Consider the following 10,645-nt stretch of genomic DNA (forward strand, 5'->3'; position numbering starts at 1 on the left):
CAGTCCCAGAGGAGTGGAGGAAGACCACAGTTCAATTAGTCAAGCTCTCTGAGCATCAAGGGGCAGTAATGAGAGAGGTAGCCATTCGGCATCCATCTTTCCACTGAGGAAGGAGCTAAATTGCAGTTGGAAGAACTTCAATGAAATATTAAACAAAAAATCTACTCAGAGCTGTGAGATGCAAGAGTTAAGTGCAAGAACTATTTGGAATATGTTTCTGAGATATTTCTGCAGTCAGATGAGTCCCATCCCCCTGGAGTGGCGTTTGGGAGAGGAGAGGCATAGCGCTCCTGCCCTCACAGGGCCTGCGCTCAGTGGGCTCCCTGGACAGAGTGGTCCCTTTGCACAGCCAGGTGCCGCTGTGTGCCCAGTGGACACTAGAGGGCGCCCCCGTCTTCAGGAGGATGGCCATGGTCAGCACCCCACCCCCTGCATTGGGTGAGCTGCTGATCTTCCTTATATCTCTGGGGGCTCTACATCTCTAACTACCCTTGGGGCTCAAGGAAGCCCTTCCTCTGCAAGATGCCTCTATCACAGCTGTTTGCTAACAACTATACAGACTAGAGGGCTTCCCAGGTGGCTCAGTGGTAAAGAATTTGCCTACCAAGAAACAGAGGTTTGATTCCTGGGTCAGGAAGATCCCCTGGAGGAGGAAATAGCAACCCACTCCAGTGTTCTTGCCTGAAAAATCCCATGGACAGAGGAGCCTGGCGGGCTACAGTCCATGGGGTCATGAAGAGTCAGGCACAACTCAGCGACTGAGCATGCATGCAGGCATACAGACTAGAACAAATTCGGATCAGGAGCAAGGATAGTGTGGATTTAGGAGTTAGAGCTGAGTGGAGCTTCCGGGGGAGGGGGTGGGGTGGATGGAGTGGGTGGGAGTGGAGATTCCTGGGGGCGGGATGGGAGACAGCGGCTGTTTTCGGGGTAGGGGGAAGGGGAGGTGCTAGTTTACCCAGGTTTGGGAAGTCAAGGAGGAGAGCTGTCAGGTTAGGGAGCCTGTCTGAGAGGTGGCCCAGGCATAAGGAGGCCACTGGAGCTGGGTGGGGGCCTCTATGCAGTGCTGTGGCGTCCGCTGTATCCCCAGCACCCTCAGCGCCGGGAGCGCAGGGCAGGTGAAGGACACACTGCACGAACGCAGAGTGAGGGCTGGGACGGAGCTGCGAGGTCAGGATGAAGCCAAAAGCTACAGTTGCTGAAGTGGTGGGAAGAGGGGCCGTGGTAGCTCTGGGGAAGATGAGGATCAACGTGAGTGGGGCTTAGAGTAAGTAGGGCTCCCTGGTACTGCCTTTCTGATGACCAGACCCCACTGGCTCGCAGCAATAACCTACCATAATCACTTACTTACCCCATCCTGCTTCTACCCATGTACATGTATACACACACACATACACACATTTACACTGAGACCCATGGCACTTTTAAAAAGAAAAAAGACAATCGACCCTGGCTATAACTAACAGACATCTGAACAGTCCACAGAGAGCTTCAGTTGGAAGTCCCACCCCCTTACCCTCCCCTCCCATCCTCCCATCCTCCGTCCCTTAGAGGACATGCTGATCAGCCCCTCCCCTTCCTCCCCCTGAGACCATTCATCTGGCTCTGAGGGTGGGAGCTGCCAGCCTGGAAGCCCTGAGTGGACTGGACCCCCTCTGGATTGCAGGAGATTTCAACATTTCAACATTTGTCTGCTCCCAGCCAGGATGGACCCCAGGAGGAGAATCTAAGAACCACAGTGTGTATGTAGGGGTGGGGGTGGGGGGTTCAACTGACTGTGGGGAAGAAGGGAGGGGCCACCTGCCTGGAGCCAAGTGATCTCAGCCCCTTCTCTCCACAGACTATCCTCGCAGTCCTGGAAGCTGCCGTCCAGGCCTCTTAGGAGCCATACTGGCAGCTTCTGTGGCCTCCGGCCCTCTGTGTGGGGCTCATCAGGGATTCTGCAGTCTCTCCTGGTGTATGCTATAAAGGACCTTGGAAGCTTTCCTTTCCCCCTAATGTGCGTCTCACTGCCACGTTATCCCCTTTCTGTCACTTTTCCAAGAGGTGGGGAGTCGTCTTCTTGGACAAAGTAATATTCTAAAAACATGCAGACTGGAGCCTGGCCACCTGCCCTGGCACCCCGACTCCACCCACTTTGCTCCCACTCTGCTCACATCGAAGGGGGGCGTCATAGGGCTGCAGACGGCAGTTGTGTGGCTCTGCTTCTCTCAGCAGGCATTTGTGAGCAGCTAATGGCAGGAGCCCCCGGAAACTGCAGAGGCTGGCAGGGCTGCCCTGGGCCCGGGCCAGGTCTCCCCCCACCCCACCTAGCATGCTGTAGCTCTCAAGGAGACCTGATCTCCACGTATCTCCAGGGTTCACCGGGGCAAAGGCCCCCAAGACAGCGTAAATTTGGTGTGTTTTCCATTGGCATCCCCCAAACTTTCTCTCTGGAGCCCTTGTTTAACTTGAGAGTAAAGTTTAATTTCTATATTAAACCTAAATTTTAAAACTAAAGAGGGTAACCGTGTCATGACAGTTTCCACACTTATGATGCCTCTGGCTCTCAGGGTGGCTTCAGGCTCTTGCTCTGTTGAGCCACTGGTCCATTAGTCTCCTCTCTGCCTCGCATCTTAAAGCTCATTCTCTCCTAGAACCCTTTTGCTTGCTTTCCCTCTCCCTTCCCTTCCTGCCCCCAACCTTTTCTCCATCTTAAATTCACAGCACTTGTTTTCTTCTATTCACAGGAAGCTTCTTGAAGTGACATTCCACACAGGCCTCCTTCTTCCATTCATTCCTTAGCCACAGGCCAACCATTTTCTACCCCATGGAAGCTTCCCAGGTGGCTCATCGGTAAAGAACCCGCCTGCCAATGCAGGAGATGCAGGTTTGATCTCCGGGTCGGAAAGATCCCCCAAAATAGGAAATGGCAACCCACTCCAGTATTCTTGCCTGGAAGTCCTTGGACAGGGGAACCTGATGGGTTATAGTCCATGGGATTGCAAAAGAGCTGGACACCACTGAGTGACTGAGCACGCACAGAAGAGCTATGGACTTTGCTCTCAAAGATCACTGCACAGCAAAGGGCTAAACCCAGACATCCTCCTGCACCCTCATCTCTTTCCTCTTTGCCACTTGCTGCTTCCTGTGTTTCTGCAACACAGCAACCCCCCTTGGTTCTTTCCCCTCTTCGTCCTTTCTCCCGGTCATGCAGTTTTCTTCATTTCTGCATCAGTGTTGACTTTCCTTACCAACTTCTCTGTGCCCTCACTGATGCTCATGGCTTCAATTACCAATTCAACAGTGAAGACAGCTCGAGCTTAAACCTTTCTCCTGAGCTCTGGACTCAACCATTCGACAGTCTGAAGACACCTCCCTGTGGACAGCCCTCAGACACCTCAAAAGCAGAGCCTCCACTTCCTCTGGGACTCCCTGCTATCTAACCTCTAAACCACTAAGAGGCAGCCTAACCTCCTCCATCAGTGTAACCAAAGGAGCTCAGGCTCAGGGCCAGACGGCTCTGAGTTCAAGCTTCAGCACACCATTCTCAAGCTTTGTGACCTTGGGCAAGTAGCTTCATTCCTCTAAACCTCAGCACCCCTATCTGTAAAAAGGGGGTAATAATAGTATCTACTTCATTGAGTTAGATGTGTGAAATAATGCATGCAAAATGCTTTAATCTGGCTATATATTAATAGCAAGTGTTAAATATGTTAGCCACCATAAAACATAATAATCTCTAAATGGCTCCTGAATTTGTGTTTAGTTACAAGCCAAGATGTGGGAGTAATCTTAGAGTCTTCTAACTTTTCCCTGCCCAGGAAGTGATTAGGAATGGTGAATTCCACCCCCTAAGGTTCCCTTACTATCCTCTCCTGGACTACAACAGAGAGGCCCAATCAACATCTTACTGACTTCAATCTCACCCCCCACCCCATCTGCTCAGGTGCTTCTCAAACATTCATGTGTATATGAATCCACGGGGGGCTGAGGGTGGATGATGTTAAAATGAAGGTTCAAAAGGTATTAGGGAAGTGTGGGGGGGGGGTGGTGGGGACGGGGCGTGGAGAATCTGCATCTCTAACGAGTTCCCAGGATCCCAAGACTGCTGGTCCAGACCACACCTTGAGTTGTAAAGGTCTACACTTCCTCAAACTCTAAAAAAAAAAGACCTAACTATATCAAGCCCCTACTTGAAACCCTTTGATAGCTCACAATTTTATCTAGACTATCCTTTTTGTGTTGCTTCCTCCTATTCTACCTCACGCAGCATATTCCCCTGGCCACACATCAGAGACTCAAAATGTGGTTTCTACCAATTTGTAACTTTGCTCACGGTGTTTCCTTTGTGAGGAATGCTTCTCTCTGTCTGACCTGTCTCTTGGAATCCTATTCCTTTCTCCAAGACTCAATGTAAGTATTACCTCTAGGAAGACTTTCCCAAGCTTTATGGCAAAACTATTCATGCTTTCTGCTGTATCTCCACAATTTGTTTTTACCGCTATAATATCAAATGGATGTGGCCCATCTCAAGATAGTTAGTCTTAACTATGGTCTTCACTATAGACTTTAAGTTAGATTTTCACTGTTGGATTTTAAGCTTCTTCTCTTAGTGGTCTTCATTTCCCAGGTACCTGACACTGAGTAGACCCTCAAATAGGAGTGCAGAAAGGAGGGAGAGGGATGGTAGGGGAAGATGCTGAAACTGTATGTAGGTCTACCTGAATTCCAGCTTTCCCGGACTGTACTCCTGATTATTTATTGACTATGCCAAAGCCTTTGACTGTGTGGATCACAATAGACTGTGGAAAATTCTGAAAGAGATGGGAATACCAGACCACCTGATCTGCCTCTTGAGAAATCTGTATGCAGGTCAGGAAGCAACAGTTAGAACTGGACATGGAACAACAGACTGGTTCCAAATAGGAAAAGGAGTACGTCAAGGCTGTATATTGTCACCCTGCTTATTTAACTTTTATGCAGAGTACATCATGAGAAACGCTGGACTGGAAGAAACACAAGCTGGAATCAAGATTGCCAGAAGAAATATCAATAACCTCAGATATGCAGATGACACCACCCTTATGGCAGGAAGTGAAGAGGAACTAAAAAGCCTCTTGATGAAAGTGAAAGTGGAGAGTGAAAAAGTTGGCTTAAAGCTCAACATTCAGAAAACGAAGCTCATGGCATCTAGTCCCATCACTTCATGGGAAATAGATGGGGAAACAGTGGAAATAGATGGGGAAACAGTGGAAATAGATGGGGAAACAGTGGAAACAGTGTCAAACTTTATTTTTTTTTTGCTCCAAAATCACTGCAGATGGTGACTGCAGTCATGAAATTAAAAGACGCCTAGTCCTTAGAAGGAAAGTTATGACCAACCTAGATAGCATATGCAAAAGCAGAGACATTACTTTGCCAACAAAGGTTTGTCTAGTCAAGGCTATGGTTTTTCCTGTAGTCATGTATGGATGTGAGAGTTGGACTGTGAACAAGGCTGAGTGCCAAAGAATTGATGCTTTTGAACTGGGGTGTTGGAGAAGACTCTTGAGAGTCCCTTGGACTGCAAGGAGATCCAACCAGTCCATTCTGAAGGAGATCAGCCCTGGGATTTCTTTGGAAGGAATGATGCTAAAGCTGAAACTCCAGTACTTTGGCCACCTCATGTGAAGAGTTGACTCATTGGAAAAGACGCTGATGCTGGGAGGGATTGGGGGCAGGAGGAGAAGGGGACGACAGAGGATGAGATGGCTGGATGGCATCACTGACTCGACGGACGTGAGTCTGAGTGAACTCTGGGAGTTGGTGATGGACAGGGAGGCCTGGCATGCTGTGATTCATGGGGTCGCAGAGTCAGACACGACTGAGGACTGAACTGAACTGAACACACCATCGCCCCCTGGTGGCAGTGTATCAAAATTGCTGGTTCAGTATTTTTTGAAAGATCACAGGTACCCCTTTTAGAGTATGGTTCAGTATATACATTGGAAAGCAAGATCCCAAAAGACCCTGACAGTCACCAGCAAAGTCTTGTCAGTTCCCCTGTACCACTCTCCATTCAGACTTCTACACACAAAAGGTAAGTCATGTACATTTATCTCAAGCCAGTGATGAAAGGAAGGCAGCCTACCTTCTTCAGGTTTCTCTCCCAAGGCTGTGAGTTCAGACTCCTGGCTTGGCTCACTGGTTCCATAGACATTGATTGCACGCACACGGAACTTATATTCTCGGTCAGGCAGCAGGTCCTGGACGTTGAAAGAAGTGCTGCGGCACGTGGCTAGTTCCTTCCACGTCTTGTCCACTGAGTCCCAGATCTCGACACTGTATGACTGTACGGCGCTGCCCCCATCATACGAGGAGCCATACCAGGACAAGGTCAGTGAGGAGCTTCGGATGTCAGAGGCACAAGGTGTACCGGCTGGGGGGTCTGGCTTGTCTGGGGAAACAGAAGCATAGCATCATTCAGCTGTGCAGAATTGCAGGGTGAGAAGGTTTTTGAATTAGCTAGTCATTTACAGATGTGAGAGCTGGACCATACAAAAGGCTAAATGCCGAAGAATTGATGCTTTCGAACTGTGGTGCTGGAGAAGACTCTTGAGAGTCCCTTGGACAACAAGGAGATCAAACTAGTCAATCCTAAAGGAAATCAATCTTGAATATTCATTGAAAGGATTGATGCTGAAGCTGAAACTCCAATACTCTGGCCACCTGATTCAAAGAGCTGACTCGTTGGAAAAGACCCTGATGCTGGGAAAGAGTGAAGGCAGGAAGAGAAGCGGGGAGACAGAGGATGAGATGGTTGAATGGCATCACTGACTCAATGGACATGAGTTTGAGCAGGCTCCAGGAGATGGTGAAGGACAGGGAAGCCTGGTGTGCTGCAGTCTGCTGGGTTGCAAAGAGTCGAACACAACTGAGCAGCTGAACAACAACGAGGGAGAAGCAGCTGTGGTCCCTGGTCCCGGCTCTCTTTCCCTCCTCTGCACAGTCACACCTATGCAAACACCTGTCTATGTGGAAAGCCCAACAAACACAAATACTATTTGCTTGAATATACCGTCTTTTTTGGCTAGTTTCTAGTCTACACGTCATGATTTCCTGTGCTTTGCCCAAGTCATAAACATATTTCTCAGTGTAAACAGATCTAGGAAGCTCCGCAGGAGGTGTGGACTGCTTCCCATCAAAAATATGTCTCGAAAGAGAGTTCAATGTGTGTATGTGCATGTGTCTCCTCCAGGCCTGAGGCCAGTGGCCTGAGACATAACAGGAACCAGTCTCTGCTTTCTCTGGGACACGGGAAATGCCTGCCCTGCTGAGGGTCAGTACAGCACAGTGAACGCTGAAGTCACACACAGGGCTTGAATACAGCTCTGTCTTCATTCACTACTTCTCAGCCTCTGTGCCTCAGTTTCCTCCTCTGAAAATGTGCATGATAACAGCATTGGATCACAAGGTTGTCATGAGATATTCTTAGGAAAACATCCTGTTTGAGTAGCCTTGCTGTCATCAATCGGAGAAGGCAATGGCACCCCACTCCAGTACTCTTGCCTGGAAAATCCCATGGACGGAGGAGTCTGGTGGGCTCTAGTCCATGGGGTCGCCAAGAGTTGGGCATGACTGAGCGACTTCACTTTCACTTTTCACTTTCATGCATTGGAGAAGGAAATGGCAACCCACTCCAGTATTCTTGCCTAGAGAATCCCAGGGACAGAGGAGCCTAGTGGGCTGCCATCTACGGGGTTGCACAGAGTCGGACATGAGTGAAGCAACTTAGCAGCAGCAGCTGTCATCAATACTGCAGAAGTTCATTTCTGACTTTATAAAACATTACTCCCATCCTCTCTTCATCCTCCTGCTGCTGCTGCGTAGTTGTTCAGTCATGTCCGACTCTGAGACCCCATGGACTGTAGTCTGCCAGGCTCCTCTGTCCATGGGATTCCCCAGGCAAGAATACTGGAGTGGGTTGCCATACGCTCCTCCAGGGGATCTTCCTGACCCAGGGATCAAACCTGGGTATCTTGCATCACAGACAGATTCTTTACCACTGAACTACCAGGGAAGCCCTCCAACCTCCTAGGACTGGTATAAAATGAGATAGAGAATTTCAAAGCAAACCACAGTAGCAAATCACAGTCATCTTTAAGGGCCGGAAAATGAGCCAAAGATACAAACTAGGAGCAGTCCCTTGGGCTGGCCACCTTCCTACTCAGACCAGTAATGCTAAGAACCAGTAACACTGCCAACTTCAAGGCAGATCACAGCAGCCAGTATGTTCATTAATGAGGTTCTTGAGTTTTGAGATTTTTGACAGTTGTTCATCTCCGCCTGCAATGCAGGAGACACAGGAGATGCGGGTTTGATCCCTGGGTCTGGAAGATCCCCTGGAGGAGGAAATGGCAACCGACTCCAGTATTCTTGCCTGAAAAATCCCATGGACTGAGGAGCCTGGTGGTTTAAAATCCAAGGGGTCGCAAAGAGTCAGACACAACTGAGCAACTAAGCATGATTAAGCACATCTGAACAAAATTCTGAACAAAATTCTCCTATTTTTCAGATTTAGTCTGTGCAGGTAGTTGGTTTAGTGACAGATACAGATCTTCAGTAACCTTCATCTCCTCCAAGGCAATCTGAGTTTTAGAGTTCTCAAACAAAAAAGGTCATGTATTATGCTCTGCGAATTTGTAAGCTATGTGAATTCCAACTAATTCCTTAACTTTCAAGACTATTTTGCTTGTTCTTTTCATTTGGAAAGTGGGGTTATATATCAGTCTCTCAGGGGTTTTGCGAGCATCAAATAAAGCAAACCCAGGTAATGTACTTGATTCCTACTTTCCTACCCCTCAGCTAGGTAGGAAGGCCAAAGAAAATTCCTGCAGATGACCAAAGCACATGGAGAAGAAAAAAAAACATTCTGTGTGTGTATGTGTGTATATACATATACATATAAACACGCACATACACACATACGTGTGCATACACATGTACCTATACACATACATACCATACATGCCTATACATACATGTTCATCCCCTCCCCTCCAAATCCTGCTGCTTCTTCATTCCAGCCAGGAATGCACTGCCTGGAAGCCATTCATCCCCTGCAGCCCAAATCTGGGTTGACTCGCCCTGGAATGACTCTGGGGCTGTGACAGCCCCTCCCTGCTGGTGACAGTCACTCTGGAGGCCTCTTGTGATGGAACCACTTTCACTGGTTGTTCAACATGTTCTCTTAGAAAAACTGTTTGTTCTAAAAGATATATTGGTCTTTTTATAAATATTTCTGGTGTTGGCTAAGATGTTTATTACTCTAAACTCTCTTACAGGCAAGTGATTCAAATCCTCTAAGATCCAGCAAAAGAAGTAAAAAGACCTAAGAAGGATGAAAGACAGACTCCTTGCCTCCTTTAGAGGATATGCCTGGAAAACTTCTGACTGGACACGTTCAGTGTCCTGTAGTTTGAGACAACAAATATAGATACACTCTACTGACTGATATATTCCCCTCCTGCTTTAGTGAAAAAGAGAAAACTTTGAGAAATGGCTATTTTGGAAGAGGTACTATTAATCCCCCAACCTGCTCCAAATGTCTCTTGGCTGAAAGAGGAAAAAACAGGCACCAGTCATATGTCATGGCCTGAAGCACAAGAGAAGATGCAAAACTGGAGAGAACATTTTTAATTCCAAGTGAAACCTCAATGCTTTCAAGGAATCTGATGCCAAATTAGGGAGTTCAGAACAGAGGCAAGTCTGAAGTCATGGGAGATTGGAAGCCCCCACCTCCGCGACTGCCCTTAGAGCCACGGGCTGTGCCTGATGCCTTCTGTTCTTTCCAACCTACAGAGTGCACACAGAGGCTGGACAAGCTGGGGATGACGCAGACAAACTCAGTCTGGGAGGGAGGCCTGGGCACGGCCTGGCAAAGGCCAGGTGGGCTCGGTGACTGGGGCCCCGAGCTCCATTCTTCTGTGGAATTCTCTCATAACTCCCTGGACTAGCTGAATGGGAAATGCTGAGTCTAAGGGAAGGGTCTTTGGTGGCAATAGATCCAGGATTAGAAAATGTTTAGTAAATGTTCTCACTTCTGGGAAATCGAAGGATCTCATCTCTGATGCTTCTCTGTGCTGACAATCTCTATGTACCTGTGCATTTGAAGATGGTCTTTGACTGGATCTAAGCCCACCTTGACCTCCCTTTGCATGCACCTGCAGCTTTTAAACTTTGGCAGGGCTGTGAGGGCCCCCAGGTTGTGCACCTGGGTAATCCTGGCCCTCTGGGGTTAGGCAAGGTGCTGTGCTTACCGAGAACACCCAGCTGGCCAGTGGCAGAGCCAAAAGGAGATTCGAAATGTCTCCAAACCCTCATTCCAGGGGCCTGTTATTTTCTAGGCTATCAGGCCACATAAGATCAAGAAAGCATCTTGCTCAAGCCCAAGCCAAGTGTTATGAAGTGAAATCACCTGTCCTTAAAAATCATGCGAGTTCCTAGCTCAGATAGCCCTGGGGGGTTACTGGGTACCTGGGGAATCTCTCTGCTGTGTTCATCTCCTTTAAAGATCTGCAGAGTGGTCTGTTTGTCTTGTGCTGGACTAGTCACATGAGGACCTCGTCTGGGGCAAGCTGCTCTCTCCGACCGGAGCGGCCCTCCCTCACCCTTCCCGGGCTGA

At 48.5% G+C, this 10,645-nt stretch overlaps 1 protein-coding gene across 1 annotated transcript in view; it reads right to left on the minus strand.

Annotated features, from left to right (window-relative positions):
- Positions 1-10,645, minus strand: part of MYLK (myosin light chain kinase) — a 201,150-nt gene that overhangs the window by 38,708 nt on the left and 151,797 nt on the right. Inside the window, exon 24 of the mRNA XM_010834271.1 lies at positions 6,113-6,418. Coding sequence (XP_010832573.1) covers positions 6,113-6,418 — 306 coding nt within the window. The remainder of the gene's footprint in view (positions 1-6,112; positions 6,419-10,645) is intronic.

Source organism: Bison bison, unplaced genomic scaffold, assembly GCF_000754665.1.
Source record: "Bison bison bison isolate TAMUID 2011002044 unplaced genomic scaffold, Bison_UMD1.0 scf7180017864032, whole genome shotgun sequence".
In the NCBI taxonomy this organism is placed as follows: Eukaryota; Metazoa; Chordata; class Mammalia; order Artiodactyla; family Bovidae; genus Bison; species Bison bison.